Here is a 19,786-nt window from a genome sequence, read left to right on the forward strand (position 1 = left end):
TCTATTTATAACAAGGAGATGTATTTCCCGACTCGTGTATCTTTGTTCTTATCGCCTAGCATGCATTTTTAAATCACATAAACCCTGTATTTCTCACACCCACACGCACACCTCGCCAAGAATGGGTTGCTTTGATCGACGGGGAGCGTGGCAGTGATGGTCAGAGGCTGTGTGTCGGAGTAATTACAGAGCAGCCATGCTAGCAGGCCCGGGCTAGTCCCACAGGAAGAGGAAACAGCAGCAGTGTGGCTTGCATAGGTAGGGTTTCACCTCAAAAGTCTCCCTGCCTCTGTTCTGTTCACTGGACTGTCATGTGAGAACACTCAGATGGCTAATTTCTCCGGCGACCCCTTGTCAACTTTGACCCTGACCCCCCTTTTTGAGACAGGTGAAACGCTCCTTCTCTAGTCACACCCAAGTTGCAGCTTTCCATTTCGGAACCCCATGAGCTGAGGTCAGTTCCCTAAAGAGGAAGGGCGAAGTCACCATGAAATAAAGACCACAAGGGCAATTAATGTTGTCATGAATTGTTAAAAGCACACAGATACGCATTGCATCTGTTTACTCCCTTCCTGCTGTCCATCTTTCTCCCCTTCAACCTTTTCTTGTCGTGCAAGTCTTCTCCAGTGTTTTAACACCGCTATGCTTCCTATGCGTGTTGTCTCTGATATCGCTTACGTTCTGCCCCTGTGTTTTTACCCCCAAGGGTAGAGGAGCGATCGAACAACAGTGGCTTCCCAGCAGAGACCAGTCTTGTCTGGCCACCAAATTCACAGACCATGGCTCCTCCAGGGGAAACACATTGGAGACCTGAAGGACAATGACAGATGAGGATGACTTGGGACAAGAGAAAGGGAGAGAGAAAGATGAAGAGAGCGAAGGGCAGGCAAAGGAAAGGGAAGGTGTGAAAATACCAGCATTTGGAAACTAATCTAGGTAAATGAAAACAACAGAAACCAAGTCAACAAAAGGTGGAAAACAGAGAGGATAGATAAATAAAGAGAAAGAAGGTGAAAGCCTGTGGCATTCTGAACGCTTGCCAGAGTACTTCTGTTGCTCATGTTCACTTGAGACAATGTGCAGTAGAGCAGCTGCTAAGCTCAGCTGTCTCCTGTTCCACCCCCTTTCAAAGATGAGAGCACAGGGCAGCAAAACTATTCAGAACAATACCTAGCCTCTGTCCATCAGGGCCAACTATCGCAATCACTCGCTTAATCTGGACATCAATCATCAAGCTAATCAGAGGAATAAAGTTCTTAGGTACTTATGATTAACCGGAAAGCATGGGATAAGCTATAATATGAGGCATGGCAAGGTTATGAAAGCTCCATAATATACAGAAACAATAATGAATGTGATAAGAATGGTGTTTTGATATTATTCACGGTGGGCACTTTACATTCTGTAGCTACCTCTCTATGTCATTGAGATTTAATGGTATGGGTATTCATCTCACACTGCAGTGTTTGCAATTTTCTATTGATAATTGTTAATTTTTAATGACCTACAGGGGAAAGAATGAATGAGTCTGACCACTTTAGCCTATTTATCAAGGCAACCAGGTAATAATTTGCAGATTAGCATAGTAATGTAAAACACACACACAAATAAAAAATGTAAACAAATAAAAATGATGGAATGTCCCCCTCTTTATACATGTCAAATAAAGGTGGCAAGCGAAACCTGGAGGCGCGTGGAGGACGACAAGGGCGAAGCTGCTGCACTGCGGGAAGGATATGGTTGTGGCTTGGTTAGGTGGGGGTTGTGGGGCAAACAGGGCTGTGGGTGTCTTAACACCGTGAGGCCCATTTCACAAGGGCAACTGCAGGTCCCCACCAGCCACAGCCTCAACCAAGGGGCGTCTGCAGGTGTGGACAGCCGCAGACTAACACACCTGGGGAGACCTGCATGGTGATCACTGTAAGGGGCTCCATTACTACGGTATGATAGGCTTGTTATAAACCAGGGAGGGAGCATACTTGTGGTTTGTTCTTGCAACCAAACGTTTTATGTTTCCTCGTGGCAGTTAGCATCTTACGCATTTAAAAAGCATTTTTCGGGGAAGATATTGCTCCAGTGACTAATAATCAGTTACAGAATACATACTAGTAGCGTGAGCCATGATAAGTAAGTTCAAACTGTGTGGCTACCACTGCCATCATGATCTTCTAATCACCATGGTGTGGGAGTATTATGGTTTCCTGGTTAGCTACAGTCAAAATGGACAAAAAAAGGGACTCGGATACATATGCGACACTGAGAGAATGCTAAGCAATTTGAGATAACATTAGCAAGTTCTTTCCTCAACTGCATTCAAGCAGCCTCTCCCGGCAGATTGAGACCATGCCAGAGCAGTAACAGTGGATTTACGACCTACTCAGTCGGGCTGAACAATGAATCGATTTCAAACTTCAATTTGAAACAATGCAAATAGCAAATCGCAAAGGCTGCAAATCAGGAGTTATGTTATGTCGCATGTCTGACCCAGGGTTTGAACTGACGTGTCATTAATCCCGTCTTTCTTGTGTGACAGTCATGCTTTGACAAAGCTCCATCACATGTTTTAGGTTCATTAAAAAGTGACACTTGACCTGAGGCAGGACTTTCAAATAATGATGCAATATCTGTCAGAAGAATCGCAACTACGTGTTTTTCCCAAAATCATGCAGCCCTGACTCTTAGTTGTAGAAAATAACAGATTTAAGGATATGGATTTAGTGATAGAGCAATATTAGCATCATACATGCATTTTAGTCAGTCTGTTGTGCCTGCCCTATACAAAAAAGCACGAGCAGGACTTGCTCAGGAACCAGCTTATATTCCCAACCACCAAATGATGGATCTCCAGGGTAATAGAGAGCGGCTTAACAGTGACAGCCCACTGTGTAACTCCAAAATGGAGAATTAAAAAATCCATTCCTGCAAACTTGCCCCATTTATGAAGTGCACACATATAACAGAGAAAATAGGTAGGTCAGAGTTGAGGATGCAAGAGTACCCAAAGGTCAAAGTTAACTGGGACAAGTAAGAAGAATAATGACTAATGAGGCACTTTGGTTGTGTCATGATCACATTTTTCAACACAAATTCTAAAAATAATGTTGGAAAACATTTATGTATTGAGTTATTTACTCATTGATTTTATTGACGAAAGACTGTGGTTACCAGATACGAAGTGAAAAAATCCATCAACCATAACAGGCTAAAATCCAACCATGTCAACACATTTATTTACAGGCAACTTTTTTAAACAGCAATGATTTTAGAGAAGAATTTATTAGCAGAAATGTACTCCTCACTTTTGTCAACACAAAAACAAACGACTGTGCTCGAGAGTGCATTTCTGAGTCTTAATGCCCCCTTAAAGTCTCAATCAAAGGTTTGGACAGTTCTTTTCAATCCCACACCCACCCACTCCCAAGATTTCAGACCATTACTGCCTATTCCTGCAGATGCACCAACCCACTCCTGCTACCGGCTCCTCACATTCTGACCACTCCTCTCCACAAGAATTCTGTTGAGAATGTCTTTGCTTTGCCACATTAGCACGTAAGAATTTGTTTGATGAAATGTTTTTACAGTTACTCAACTGTTCAACAAGCCCACTTTCGAGGACGGGTTTCAGAAGCAACAGCATATTATTTCAAAATCAGATAAGTAAAAATGTCCTATCTAAGCCCACTAATTGTTTATAAGCAGTATTATCTGGATTAGCCTTTAAATTTTCTCAGATTATCCTTTATGAAAAAGACCTTTAAACAATCACCTGTTTGAAAGTGATGGCTAATATTTTATTTGAGAGCTGTGTAGTGTGCTTGCAATGCACTGATGATACATTTAAACAAAGATATCATCTATAAATATCAATATATATAAAAATGGATAAAGGTAGATTTTAACATTTTTCTGTTTCAAAGTCATCTAGTTGATTCAGCAGCTCAGCAATAATTTAGATATGGTGTCGGACTTACTTTACATAATTTATCTGCCAGACTGCACTGAAAGGCTACGTAAGAAAATTTGGGGTTTCATATTAAAAAAACATTTGCTTAAAAAATGTATCATTTCGACATCTATATTCCAGTATCAGTCGGGCTCTGAGCATCTTTTCCTGATATTAATTTACCGAAGTCGGGGGAAATCCTTTCATCGAGGTCATCACTTAGTCCTAGTGTTTGCTCTTCTACACCTGAATAAAGCATAATTACTAAACATTCTATTGATAAAAAGTAAAGCTGAAGTATGTTTTTAATTGGGGGTTTTCGGGCACCTTCTCACACAGTTTGGCCAAATTCTCCCTGACTTTCATTGTTTGGACTTACAATCTTATGAAACAGGATTTCGTGCTATTATGGTTTGGCTGATCATTTCTGCAGGGCAATGTTTCTACTTACACAAGAAATGCATGACATTCACTGAGTGTACTTATGTTCCACAAAGAACAAAAGCTGAACACTCATGAGCTTCCTCCCAGTGACCCCCCTAGGGCCAAAATGTGAACTTTGCACATAATGTAATCTAATATGCATAATCTAATGAGAAGATTGGCATGAAATTTGCTGAGCCAATGCTCGCAAGGGAATAAACCCTTTCTTATATTCCCTCTTTATATTCTTTCACTTTATATTTCTAGCTGGTAAGCGTGTAAGAATAACATAATCAGTGGCATGTTTATGCCCAGCAGATTGCAGACATTTGGACTTTTGAGCTCGATATAGTTCTATTTTGCTCTTGCACATTGAATTTGAAGAAAAGGCACAGGGGAAGGCCGTGTTGTTGGAGGTCCTGGTGACATACTGAGTGCAGAAGACAGGAAGAACTTTTGATCTTTAACAGTTATAGAGCAGGTGATAAGCTCTTTATCGCTGCCTGTGCAAAAGTCACTGAGTAAATGCAAGTTCACAAAGTGGTGCCATGGAAAACTGTTGCTATTTTACCAACTTATTCACGTAGTTTCAGTGGAACCAAGCCATGAGATGTGAAACTTCCAACTCATTTCCCTGTTTCCAAGTAAAGAACTGGGCGTTGCTCAGAAAGATGCCATTGGTCAAGTCAAAAATATTATCAAAATTATCACTAAAAAGTGCAGATATGATTTTCCTTTCCATTCCTTCTATCTGTAAAGAGGAAAGCATATTAAAATAGCTTTTGAATAAAGGTTTATTTATTAAGAAATTTATTTTAGAATGCCACATTATTTAAAGGTCATTCTACTGTTTGAAACAACTGTTCAAATAAACCCAGCTTGCTCTTTGTCAACTGTACTTTTATATTAGGAACTACAACTACAAGGTGTTGGATTTTTCTTTTAACACAAAGATATGTGCACTTTTTAGGTATTCAGCACCGCTGACGTAGCCTCACATACATGTGTAGGAGAAGCCTTGCCCGGGCTCCTTTCCTGAGCTCTCCATGGTGCTGAAAATCCGCAGTTGTGCAGAATAACTGAGGCCCTATGGCAGTCCTGCTCAATGCACTGTGCCAAAACACAGAGAGGGAGCATAACACTGCGAGTCACCGTGGCCAATGGATACCACGTCTTAGATGAGCGTCATTGATAGAATTACATTGTCGGAATATTAAAACTAATCCCTGCTGCTTCTCTGGTCGAAACCATAATTGAACCACACATTGTACACAAGGGGATCAAGAAACATCCAGCTTGTGAATACTGACTGACACTGGTAAAGAAAATAACACAGTGATAGTAGTAACAATATTTACAAAAGTCCTCTTCTTTTCATGCTTCCGTACAGTCTACCATTCAGAATCAGCTGCTCTCATGAAGTGTTTTTCTATCTTAACAGACAATGCACTACTATGCACAATTTGCCTTTGCAGAACTGCCATGCAAGGTGTCCATTGGGAGCAACTTGCCCAAACCTACCATTAGTGAGCAAGCAGAGGGTCATTCATAATGCCATATGCATTACACATGTACAGAATTTATCTAGCTCTGGAAAGGACAAGAAGGAATGTGTTAACAGACAACATGCATAGCACCAAGAATGCTACAAGTCAGTGTGACAAGACAGGACTAAAGGATGAGACACCACATCTGGCGCTGAAGCCACAACGATCCCCCTCACATACATGATGCAAGAGCCCAGTTATAGTGATGCAAACCCTACTGGAGAGACATACTATGAGTATGGTGAGCGTACATACTGACTAACAGTGACAACCAAAGCAATTACTACATACAAATGCTCATATTTTATGTATCTACAAGGCTGTGTTTAGGGGAGCGTGTGCTACATTTACTACTGCGTCGTATGTCATATTGAACAATGGCATTCAAAATGGCTGTTATTGATGTGAAACATACTATTCCATACATATTTAAAATATCTACTATACAAACACCTCCCAGGAGGGCAGCAAACTTAATAGTCTAACAAATACTCAACGATTTAAGTGCAGTTTAATATCAATAGCTGTCAGAGAGCAGCATGGCAGGTTTACATCACCATCCATTTTTAATAAGGCATGCAGCAGTGAACCCATACACTGTGCATCATCTGTACATGATGTCTACACATGCTGTCATTTGGAGCTCAACACTAGGGGCATCATTTTACAAAGCTCATGTCACTCTGAAATTGGTCTGCCTTGGTCTCCACATCTAGATACATTTCACAGCATTTCAGAGCAATGCCGGGCAGCAGACGGAACCTGAGTGAGACACGACCTTCTGGGATTTCACTTTTGCAAGCATCAAACAAGGCAGTAATTGACAGCTGGGCTATTCATTCTGCACAACCACTCTGGAAAATGTCAGAAGAAGTCAAGAGGTAAAATCATTGTGTAGCAGGCCCGCTCATTTTAGCTGAACAGGGTTCAGGTTGTCGGCTGCCCCTCGATGCCATTCAGACATGCATTTCCGCTTAAATAACATTCCATTTTATTAGTGTCTAGTGTCCACTTAACGTACAGACACTGGCTGTGGTGCTGCCAAATGAGGTGCAATCTTAGCATTGTAGCATGCTGGCTATGAAGGCAGTGAAACCTGAGCCTGCTGTTCGCCTGCTAGGAGAATGACAATTAGCATATTAGCCTGGCCCCCTCGGAGGTTAATTGAGACCGGTTGCTGAGGGCGGCGGCTGTGGTGGTGCTGACGTGTAATCCTAACACTTTCCCAACCTTCTGCGAGATGGGGAGCTCTGCTGGGTTGCTCACCCACAGGATTGGTTTCACAGAGACATGTATGTTGCTAAGAGAGAGATGTGATCTCTAAATAGGAAGCAGAAACAGCGCCTGCTGGGATCTTTGAAGGTCACTGCCATGTCCTCTACACACTGCCTCTCTCTCTCTCCCTCTGTGCATCACTGCACACAGCTCAAATCACCAATTATAATGTTAGCTGCATGTTGATGTCCATGTATCAGTGCACCACTGGCATTGCTGATTTCTGAGGTTTGGTGGTGGGCTAAAGGGAGAAGAACGAAGATGAGGGGGGGAGTGAAAGACGGCTGGCTCTGCCTGATAATCGGCACCAGAAAATACTAGTCCCCGGGCTGTGCGTGGTTTGGCTGTGTGCTTGCTGCGATTACATGCGATGGCACGGAAGGATGCGACATGTCTAGTATTTTAAACAGTTCTGTATGGCAAAACCAAAATAAAAATCTGAATATACGTCATAATTTGCACACACAGTTGAATGTCAAAAATAATAAGAGAAACTCAAACAGCGTGCACGTAGACTCAGCGATATGAAACAATGCAAACAGACAAGAATGCTTCTCACAGCTGTTTCTCTGTCACAGTCACATACAAAAACATAAGAATTTGCAGATACAGAAATATGAGTGACCTTAAAAATTAAGTAAAGTTATAAGATGGAGAAGTATCACTGCGACTGCACATATGAAGAAAATACATTTTGCTATCCTTAAACTACACCTTAGAACAAACAACGTAGAGATGAATTTGCATGGAAACAATGAAACCCTTCATTCTAGTCACTGAAACTGCAAAAAAAGTCCACAAAAATATCATTAAATTTGAGTACTATGCTTTGACTACAGGTTTAACACGCCCAGCCTACACACAAAAATGCACACGCCCTCCAACACACACTCCTTAAGCTGTTTAAGGACAGCAACAGCTGAGGAGGAAAGCTGGTCCAGTAGAAAGCACAAGCTATGATCCAGCCAGGTACCGGCTAGCTATCTCCCTCCTGCAGGCCTCCCACGCCAGCTTAGCCTAGCCAGTTTCAACCAGCGGATATCCATGCAAATGGTTTCCCCACTGCCAGTTTGACCAGGAATGGATCAGGTGGCTTAGACCGTATGACGCATCTCCAATGATGGGAACGCCATTCTAACACTCTTGCCCCTTGTAGAGCCAGGTATACCCTTCCCCTCTAACCTTTAACCTTTGAATACTTCCTAGGGCGTGGGCATCCTTTTAATAGTCCGGTGACTGGCCAAAGAAGACATAACAGCATGACAGCAGGGGAGCACAGTTTGGGTACTGTGGGAGTGGGGGGCGGAGGGTTGGACCTCTGTGTCTGCCTCATGATATACATAGTCTCCCATGATATATGGCCTCTCCTTGTCTGTGGATTAACATACGCCAGCCTGGTACACTACTGTAGTCCCTAGATGGCCATCAAATCAGGCCCAGGGAATTAGGGATTAGGGCCTAGAAAAGGAAGGATCTCCACCGAATAATAACTCATGAGTCACAGATTCCACATTAGAGTAGTGCAAGAAAATTAAAGATCGTATATAAGAAAGGCTGAACACTGCAAGTTTTGTAAAAGCATGAATTATAGTTATTGTGATGCTTAAGTATAACATCTGTTTTCCATCTGTATGGAATTTAAATCAGACTAAAAGGAAAAAAATAAAACAGATCCACACACACACACACACACACACACACACACACACACATATTCAATAATGATTAATGAAACTCCACACAACTTGTAGTTCTGTTAAATCTTAAAATAAATTAATGGAATAAGTCATCTAATAAACAAAAATGGTGTTTTTCACTGTTGTGTATCAGTGCAAACGGAATATCTTTGGATTTCAGAGAAAAAAACTGCAATTTGAAGATGTCGCCTAGTACTCTAGGGAACTGTAATGGGCATTTTTTGTGTTTTTTTATAGACTAAATCTAAAAATCAGCTAATTAGCAGACTAACGATTATTAAAATAACCATTAGCTGCGGTGCCGCTCCTGCGAAGACGGTCTGGGAATAGAAATGAGTGTCGCGGTCGAAACTGGTCACGCTTTGCCCTGGGACAGCTGTGAGGCGTGCTCATTCCCACAAGTGTCAACAACACATGACAAGACACATGCAACTCAACCACTGGCCACAAGAACATAGTAGTCCGCCTGCACGCATTCCTCAGATGGCAGGAAAAAAACACCAGCGCATATATACAGTACAGACAAGCACACTGTGTCTTCATCAAGTGTCATCCAGCGATATTCATGAGCTCACTTGATCACGTCTTTATGTTTTATTTGTTCAATCGGCTCGGGATTTCAATAAGCCATAGTGTGGGATGAAGCGGGCCGAGCCGGGCCAAGTTAGGCCGAGGTTAGTGAGAGCGACAGCTGATGGCAGGGTGTGTGCTCTATGCTGCTCTGGCGAAAAGCAGCTGGTCCGTTGCCAAGCACAGGGGAATACACAGGCTCACAACAGTTCCTCTCTGCAGGCACCTCCGCAATCCATTCCACTTAAAGGTAAGCGCACTGAAGAGTGTCCCGGCATACCTCATTCACTCCGCCATGGATTTTGTTTTTTTGCTTGTCACACTCAGGCAAACACAAATGTAGCCGAAGGCACGTGGCAAACACTGAGTCGGGGTTTCAGGCTCAGGCTTGATTAATTCCCTCTGCAATGAAAGCCGAGCCTCGGAGCATAAAAGTCAATAACAATCTTCAATTATGGAAAATGCGTTGTGATGATTTAAAATTCACCAAGGCATATTTCATTATAGGATGAATTTTTCCATTACGGTTTCAAAAAAACTGACTTAACCAAAGGATATTTACCTTCAAAGTTAAACCCATTAAGTTTTAATGCTTCACAATGAAACCTCTAACTGCATGCTGACCAGGGTCAAAGAAAACAGCTCCTAGACACCAGATGTGTCCCCGCCCCTCCGCTTTATTAGTTACATCAGACCAGCAAAATGTGGCCTTCAGAGAGGAGAATCAACACACCGCCCATCAAACTCTCATTAGATAAGATGAAACTTTAATGATCCCATGATTGCCGTGGGGACACTTTGCAGCAGCAGACAAACAGGAAAAACATCACAAGCTAAATAAACTGATCAAAGAAAAGGGGGGACGGTTCAATATTACGAGATGTAGTGTTTGCATTGTAGTTGCAAAAGGTTAGGCATCAGGTATGATGATAAAAGGGAAATGACAGAACAATATGTACAATATGTATTGAGGCGTAAGAGTATAGCAATATAGAATAAACTACAAATGCAGTAGAGTAAGATTTGTAGAAATAACTGCCTCAGTGTTTTCAAAACAAAACTGGTCATCTTCTCTCACACACAGTGCAAGTGTAAATGTAGTACAACCATATTTGAATGTGTAATTTAATATCTGAACAACGATGTGGATTGCCTGCTGTCAGTATTAAAACAGGTGCACATCCAGAGAAAAAATGAACAAAAACAAAGCGGATCAAGATTAGATTTAGACACAGGAAAGCAAAATGTTAAAGCAGAGCAAATAGTACAGGCACACTGCTCCAACACTCCTCCTGTTGAGCTGTTTGGACAGAAACAATTGTACAATCCTGATGTCTGTTGGCTCTAAACTGCACATAAAACACTGCATGTTGCACCTTAGGGGGATGAGGGGGAGGCTGAAGGTGCTCAGCACAGTAGATGCATCAGCTGTTGTACTGAGGTGAGGTGGGAGGTGTATTTTTTTAGCCCTGAATTGGTATATATCTCATCAAAACACTGGGATACAATGTGTAGTTTGAAATACATGACAATCCTGACTTGTGCAGAAGCTGCATATTGTCAGTTAACAATAGCTGAATTTATGACCGGACCTTCTCAGTAGCTTGCTCCTCCATCACATGTCCACTACCAGCTTTGCCTCTTCCTGATGTAGAGCTGCAGACTGCTCATTTTTACACCTCGGGATCGAGCTGTCTTCTAAAACACCTGTAGAGTCTCACACAAACTGCAGCAGCCATAGTGGAGGCCATCAACTACTGGCAGCGAATGAATAATGATGCTTTTAAAAGGAGCTCAAGAAACATGGACGATTTCTGCACATCTTTGCCGCCGGGAATAATTGATTTTGTCAATGATGCATGATACCTGCCACACGGACCTGCTGCTAAATTAACATGTGCAAAAATGAGTGTAGCAACAAAGGATTATTTTCAGTAGTCTTCTGATTCTTTTTTTAAAAAAAACAAAAAAAAAACATTACACTTAAAATGCATCAAAAAATGTGGAGAAAAATCTCATTTTAAATTTAAAAATGCTTGTTTTGTTGTCCAACCAACAGTCCAAAACCCATTAACTTTCTGTTTATAGGAGTTTCAGAAATCAACCCATCGACTGGCTTAAACCAGAGCATGGCTGATAGTAATGTTTGAAATATTAATTAACTCATTTAACAATATTTAATATCTGTTCTAGGTAAAATTAGATTAACTGAGTGGTTCTCACATTTCATTGCCTTATGTAACAGGAACCTAAAATTCCACATTGTCACACCTTTAACTTATATAACAAACAACACAACAAATAAACTAGACGTGGGCAAAGAACAAAAATCTCTCATCAAGGTAAGCTATGAGGTTTATAAAGTTGTTTTCTTATACATCACTGCATGTATTTCCTTTCTTATCTTTGTCCTGCTCACTTCCAGTATCATGAGCTACTGCACTGTTGTTGTTTCATTAATCTTCTGATTACACTTCACTGGATTTCATATTTATTATTAACAGCGAACAATAATTTGATATATTTCCCAGCTGCACAACAGATCAGGTATTTTCATTTTCTAACAAAGCCGTGTTTTCACAGAGCCATATTTCTCCTGAGGACGACGGTGCCATTCATGTTTGAATAGAGATCGGTGCCAGCCTCTATACTCCTCCTCCCCACGCATCCAAAATAACAGAGGCGTCATATAAGAACTCCTGGAGGTGGCATGATGCAGAGTAGATAACTAGACCATTAGATAACCATACAGCAGTGGAGCAGCACAGCACAGAAAATGGCACAAAACTCGACATATTCAGCGAGACTATGAGACCTTACAGAAGGGAAAAACAGAGCAGGCTTATATGCTAACAAACCTTGCAGCATGGCACTGGTTTCCTCCACTTCAGTACCACTGAGTGCCTGTGCTTACATTTCTCTCAGTCATGCATATGCATTATGATTGTCTTGAGTGAGTCTTTCCCTGAGTAGGAAACCCCTTATTTAGAATGTGCCGGAGCTGCTCTGTGAAAAGAGAATGAAATAATGTAGCTAAACTAGAACTACGGGCAAATCGAAATACAAATGTGGTTGATATGTGGTCTAAAAATGGCATGTGAGCATCCTGAAACACCTGGGAGATAAATGACACCATAAATGTGGCCATAACTAGCACGGTCTTAGAAAAATCAATATGAGCTCGGGTATTTTTTTCCATTTTAGGATGCCCAGGGGGGACAACACCAGACCTATAAATTATTTTTCCTCGTCTCCAATACAACTGTCTTGTCTCATTTTAGAGAGACAAAAGCAAAAACATGATTATCTCTGGTTTCTAGAGCTGCTAGGTGGGTTTATTGGCTTTCCAGTAACAAGAACAGCAGAGTACAGGCCAACACGCTATGGCTGAAACACAGAGTTCTGGTTGCAAATTGCAGCAAATGTTCCGTTTCTGCATCTCTTTCCTTTGACCCTTCACATCTCCTTTAAAATCCTGACAGCGAAGAGAGTCGTTTAAGAGAATTAGGATGCAGCTGTGTGTCAATGCCAGAACACAGGAGGACACTCCATAAGCAATGCAACACCCCCTCTCAAACCCTTCATCGCCCTCACACCCTCTGTTTCCACTTCCTCTTGGGTCCCTCTCAGAGTTTCCACCTCTATTTCCTTGCCTCTGATTCCAGGTTCCCAGTACTGCCGCAGAAAGCCGACCACCGGCCCCCCGAGCCAACTATGCATCCTGTTTGTGACACATGCCAACTTAGCTGGCCGCACTAGTCAGCTGAACACAGATCCAGTTTCCCCTTCTTAATACTCCTAACAAGCCTTTTCCCTTTGCAGCCAAGTGTCAAGCCTACCAAAGTCACCTAACGGGGGATGACTCTGCCGTCCACACACAGCAACACAGCAACAGCTACATGCCTCCGTCAGTTTTCACCATTTCTCCTCGTTTGCAAGAGATGAGATGCAACCAGATACCCACCAGCAGTCACAAGATGGATACCTAATTATATTTGCATGGCTTATTTTCATGATTTTTTTTTTCCCCAGCGAAGATAGTGAGAAGTATGAAGGATGACATATGGTTTGATGCCATGTCTGATACTAGGATCCATGGGCATAACAAAATGACAGGAGGCTGACAGCCAAGTAATGGCCCAAATAGCATACTGGGCAGAATCATCTCTCAGTGTAAATAAGAGCTGCTTAGATGAGACTTTTTTTTATTAAGCATACTTCCTGAGGCCTCGATTGTATTTCAACTCTTACCTTACGTAAACGTCTGCTTATGTTTTTCAGCATGGCCAAATAGCCCAAGAGGATGGTTCATAAGTAATGAAGAAAGCCTTAATTTGAGGGGGTCAGTGTAGTGTGACTAATGTCCTGTCCAAAACCTAAATGTAACGCAGTTTAATTGTTGGGTTATTGTGCGTATATGAGAAGTGTGGGACTGAGAGATATTAAAATTTGCATCATTTTCAGGTACTCATTTACATCCAAAATTGCATGAAGTGGATTTTAAAGAAAAATGTAAAACAAGATTTGCAAATTTGACCCATTTTGTGTATTTTTTAGAATCACATGTTCAACAAAGTTTTTTAAAAAAAAAAAAAAAACATATTGTGACAGCAAATCCTCTGGGATGTGATCATATAATCCAGATTCTGCTGAAAACTAATAATCGTTATGAATTATCATCCAGCAGCATGTCTTTTTTGACATTGCATTTAACTTAACTGACGAGCAAAACAAATAAGACCAGGATGCACTAAAATAGACCCAGTTTTCCATCTTCCAGCGTTCAAGACGAGGGCTTTTTTCTCCTGTTATTGTCTGTTAAGGGTGATTTCCGTACCACCTGTCATAATACCAAACAGAAATGAGCAGAAAAGGGTCAAGGCCACCAAAAGGACATGACATAGGAGCAGCAGGAGGGACACGGCTCGTCCATTTAAACTGGACGCAACCTAAACATATCAAGGATGAAGAATATCATTCCCACTCTCTGTATCTTCTGCCCATCATTGACACCACATCCTCTTCGTGACCCCCTTTTGTATTTACCACTAAAGACAAACTGGCACTGTCACCACACTTTCCAAAACCTGCTGTTTTCCTGTATTAAATATCAACACACTTTTCCCATTACATGCCAGCATTATGAAATAAAGCCACATTCTGAGCAACATCCAACTGTGCTCAAACCAGGGGGGACCGCTTGCATTATACACAAGTGCGTGAGTCATGTATGAAGCAGGGTTTAATACAAATATGAATCAGCCATGATTCACCCACCCCAGGCAATGTAATGGGCAGTCACCCTTATTATCCTATTTCTATATTTGTCCTGCAGACAGGTTACCTTCATCACTCCACAAAGTCATTTAATGTGCAGCACAAACACCACAGCCACCACCAAGTGTAAACATTTAGGAGGAGAAAAAGCAGCAAAAAGAAGGAATGGACTTTGATTGGGGGGGGGGGGGCTTGATGCCATTGCATGAGGAATGAGGAGTCCCGGTGGACTTCATTAGATCTCACATGGTGGATCTGTGTGATTACATAAAGCCAGTGCATGTGAAATATTCACTTCCATCCGAGAAGTTAGCAGCTATTCAGTGTGTGCTGACAAAAATGAAGGAGCTGCTCTCCTCACATCCCACCCATATCTGTCATGCAGCATCACCCCCTTCATTCAAGAGTGGGAGGTAGTAAACAGCCAAAGGACAATAACAATCATGATGCATTCATTGCTCTGGCACTGCAATGTGTGGCTGATATTTCTTTTAGTGGATACAGATACCACATATTCACCTCAGTGGCACCATGAAGGCCACAGTCAGGCCAGTGTGACAGCAAAAAAAAAAATAAAAAATCAGGAATATCTGCAGCATCAGTGATTATATATGAAGGGATTTAAACACTAGCAGACATACCTTGTTTTTAATGTTGCAGTGGCAGCAAACAGTCCACATATATTTGAGGGTTCTCCATAGCAGGATGATGAAGAGACCCCCAAAAAACGTCACCATGGAGGAGGCGAGGAATGCCCACCACATGCGCTGTCCATTATTGTCGCATGGCACGTCGGACGAGAACGGGATGACAACGTCTTCCATCTTGGATATTACGATTGAAGAGTCCGGATTTATATTATTATTGATATTGCTTGTCCTCATAGAGCTGTCGCTTCCATGGGGAACCGTGCCATCTGCCTCAGCTAGCATTTAGGAGCCTTGGAGAGCCTGTGCCAGCGTCCCCAGCCCCACTCACCAGCCATATTGCTTGGGAAAAAACACACACAGAAAAATAAAATAATAATAATAATAATAATAATAATAATAATAATCCCCCTTCTTTTCTTTTTGTTTGTGTTGTAGATTAATGTTCAGGGTTTGTTGTGTTTTTTTTTTTTTTTTTCAGAAGCCTATGAATTGTTTGACAGCGTGAAGCAGCGCACACGCGAACCTGACCGAAATAGCGGGTCGGTGGCCCTTGGAGAGAGGCATTTAAATCCGCAACAATGACGAATCTTCAGGCGCTTCTCGTTCTGAGGGGGTTCTCTGGCTCTTTCTCGCCATATGCCATGGTAGAGACGGCGTCGTGTGCAGCCGTCGAAGGCTGCCAGCGAGATTTCGGTGAATGTAAACACAACGACACTGGAATAAAAGCCAAAAAAAAAGAGAGAGAAAAAAACCACAAGAAAAAGAAAAAAGCGAGAGGAAGGATTGTTGCAGCCTGTCTTCAGCGAGGCGACCCCTCTCTCTAGCCGTCTTCCATTCAGGGATCCTGTCGATTAGCAGGCGGAGAATCGATTTCTTCCAATCGACTATTTGCAACAACGCGAGAGAAAAGGGGGGAAAAGCCCCAACAACAAGGGTATGGTTGAATTCTACACTTGTCGAGCTGTCGCTGCGGCACCGCTGACTACATATTCTTGCGGGCGTTTGGCGTTGTCGGTTCTGCGTAAAGTGAAAGCTGTGGCGCTCGGGTGGATGTCGCTGTCTCCATTCGCTCCCCTGCAGCCCTGGCACGGAGCGGCCAGCTGAGAGCGCCTGTCAGATCCGCTCCAGAGGAGAGCGGGGAGATTTACAGGTAGGAGGGCGGAGCGAAGCGCTAATAATAAAGATGGACAGAGGGCAGTAACACGGCGACGATGTTTATTCCAAGTGCCGACCGGTCCCCGCTTGCTTCCTTGCTTGCTTGGGTGTGTTTTTTTATTATTTTTTTTTAAAATAGGAGGTTGGCTAACAATTTTGCGCCTTTGCGTCTTTATTGCACGCCAATGACGCACGTCGCATTTTTTTTTTTATTTTTTAAAAAAGCGGGGACTCTATCGATCAAAGATTGTGGCTCTCTATATGCGCATCACGGCGGATGATGATGAGCCCTCCCCACAGGAATCTTGGAGTGGATATAAAACGACAACTCTGTCCCTGTAGGGATATTATTGTCCTGAATTTTCATTAAGGATAGTGCTTCCCCCCCTTTCCAATTACCGAGTCTGTGGCTTTTCATCCATGGATGATGGGCCTCCCTGTTTTCATTTTGGAAAATGAACTTGACAAAGAGGCCCCCGTGCACACGTACACACACACACACACATGGAGAGGGAAATGAGTGTCCTTCCTGGTCAATTAATAAAATATGCTTTACACTTTTAGCTCCAAAACAGGTGTGGATTGGTGATGATGGTGAGGCATGACTAGCAGTGCTTTATGGCTGCATTACACGGCCCTAGCTAAAGGATATGGGGGGAAACAGCTGGCCCTGGGGCCCCGAGTAACTGCTGACTCTCATGAGCCACCAGGTGCACACAGCCACCTGTGTCACAAGGCTCCTTAGAGGTTGTTTGCAATAAATTCTCATTAATCTGCCCCCCTTAAGTCTTAATGCAACTAGGCTAAGTGACAATGCAATTAAAGCTTTCTTCTGCACTCTGTGTGAGATTAACAGAGGTTGAGGAGATGTTGCCTTGAGTCATTTCTTTCTTTTTGAGATAGGTAACCCAATAAATGTCCAATGAAAGGTGGAATCATGACATTTAACCTCAAGCACAAATCATTTGAAAAGTAAGCGTGCCTTAGTGGGATGTGAGGAAAACATGTCATATAAGTTCTAGGATGGAAATTTATCATGTAGGAAATATTAGTGCTTGTCCAAAAATAGCTGCTGTGAGTCTTTTAACCTAAGAGGTGGAAAGGGGGGAGCGGCGGAGCTGTAAAACACTGAAGACAAGGCAATCTGTAAATTATAGCACTTCAGAGTTATGACCGTCTATGCAAGCATTTTGACTTCATAAAACAGACGCAGTGCCAGCCAACATTGCCATCCACCATTGGTTTGTGTATTGAGTTTGACTTATAGAGCAAGAACTCCAAGGCACCAAGCTTTTTTTGGATGTTTTTGCTCCGTAATTTTATCACATTTTCTGCATCAGATTGTCCATGCAGCAAAATCAGACAGGGAAAAAAAAGGTTTCAGCTTTGTAGCACGTCTCTATTATGGTAAACTCTGCAAAGCTTGATTTCTGCCGAAGAGTATCTGACCTGCCAGTGTGCAGGCAGACAGATAACTATCAAGATGGGCCTTGAGCAGCAGTTCAGGAGTTGTCCTCCTGCTGGTAAAACCGTGAACTGTCACATAAAAAAGCAAAGGATGTTGCTTTACAGGAGCCTAAAGGGACGATCTACCATCAGGGTGCTGGATTTTTTTTAAATATAACAATATCTTGATAAAGTAAGGAGAATTCTTGCTGGAGTTGAGGTGATAGCTGTCAAAATCAACAACAATTGCCTCATGATGGCGTGTTCTATTAATCTTAGTAATGTTTGTTTGGTGCATATAATTCAGCTCGTTGTTTTTCTCTGGAAAGTTGAAAAAAAAAACATTGAAAAGTCTGTCACACTAGCATGCACACTGTATTCTGCAACAATAAGTCCCCATATAGGTCACAGAAAGTGAGAGCATCAGCACCACATGCTACATACATTATGCAGCATAATACATTTTTATTGTTGGAGGGGACTTGAATTGATCTCCCACATGAAAGTCCAGCTGTTGGGTGATGAGCGGTGCCCGGTGGGGTGGCAGAACTTTGACCACAAGGGTTTCAACGCTGACAGATGAGAAGATTAACACGAGCGCAGTCAGGTGGTAATCCCAGAGGACATGTGGAGATGCTGGAGTCAACGTACCGGACAACCAGAAGGAAGCAAATGAACCAAAGATGGGAAAGAGGGGGAACGTGCACGCCGCCGCCTCAACAACGAGATCTGACACGAGCCGGGAAAGGCCACGGCTTGCTGGTGTGGACTACAAGGATCCCTCACTGTCAGACTTGAGACTTCTCAAGTTCAGTTGAGCTGTCAGCAGCTGTCTTGAAACAGACACCCCAGCAGGAGGGTTGGAGACCCTACTCATTTCTAAAACAGGCAAGAGGGGACTTGGAGGACATGAAGAATTGGGGCATGGCATAGTAGGACCTGAATATAACGGCATATCGGATTCAGTGTGTAATTTGAGCAAAACTTTCTGGAGAGCATCACACTGGCTTTTCTCAAGCAATGAATATTCTCTCCACTGTACAACTACAAGGCCTGAGTTGCAGGCGGTTGGAGGCATTAGACATGGTGGATGTTTTGGAGACACTGGGTGCTCTCTTGCCCCAGTGAACATGGCAGGCAGCTGGAGGGTGGTCATCCACTGTGACATTATTGGCTAGAGGACCATGTGACCTCGGATGCGGAGCTCGGAGGGAACAACCGCGAGCTAAAGGCATCCAATCAACCAGCTAGATCTGGTGTAGCTACAGGCCGTCCAATTGCATGGAAAATAAGTCTCACTGGATGCTGCAGAGATGCACATTTTTCCTGGAGTGCAGACCCCATATACAGTTTATTTATCATGTTCCTAAGCTCGGGTCTATATTTATCTCACTTCACGGAATCATTTCTATCTTTTAATCCCGACATGAATCGCTATATATTTATAAATATACATATATCCACATATATATATATATATATATATATATATATATATATGGATTAAATGATAGGAAATTTAAAGAAATGGAAAATTTAAATGGAACATGAAGGGAATCTGCTGCTGTTGGACCACTGAGATCAGGGAAACTATATAATAAGGAGAATTTAGTTCCACACTGGGAAATGCAAACAATAAAGAATGCATTGAAAATGATTGTAAACACAATGAGCAGCAGCTTTATTTGTGTGGTTTGTACCCCAGATAAACAATAAATGTGCATTATTCCATCTCAAATCATCATGGACCTTCTGATTGAAATTCTTTTTTATCACAATGTATATCACTGTGGATATTTGAAA

General features: G+C 42.3%; 1 protein-coding gene across 28 annotated transcripts in view; it reads right to left on the reverse strand.

The window, feature by feature from the left end:
- The window catches only part of kcnma1a (potassium large conductance calcium-activated channel, subfamily M, alpha member 1a), a 158,029-nt gene extending 141,284 nt beyond the window's left edge, over positions 1 to 16,745 (reverse strand). For 4 of the 28 annotated variants that reach the window (XM_055018993.1, XM_055018986.1, XM_055018984.1 and 1 more), the window contains exon 1: positions 15,374 to 16,735. In XM_055018993.1, coding sequence (XP_054874968.1) covers positions 15,374 to 15,664 — 291 coding nt within the window. In that variant the 5' untranslated portion in view covers positions 15,665 to 16,735. Of the gene's footprint in view, positions 1 to 15,373 lie in introns of all 28 variants that reach the window. The other 24 variants (XM_055018976.1, XM_055018982.1, XM_055018981.1 and 21 more) reach the window with 17 other exon arrangements.
- Positions 16,746 to 19,786: the final 3,041 nt, after the last annotated feature.

This window comes from Amphiprion ocellaris, chromosome 16 (genome assembly GCF_022539595.1).
Source record: "Amphiprion ocellaris isolate individual 3 ecotype Okinawa chromosome 16, ASM2253959v1, whole genome shotgun sequence".
NCBI lineage: Eukaryota > Metazoa > Chordata > Actinopteri > Pomacentridae > Amphiprion > Amphiprion ocellaris.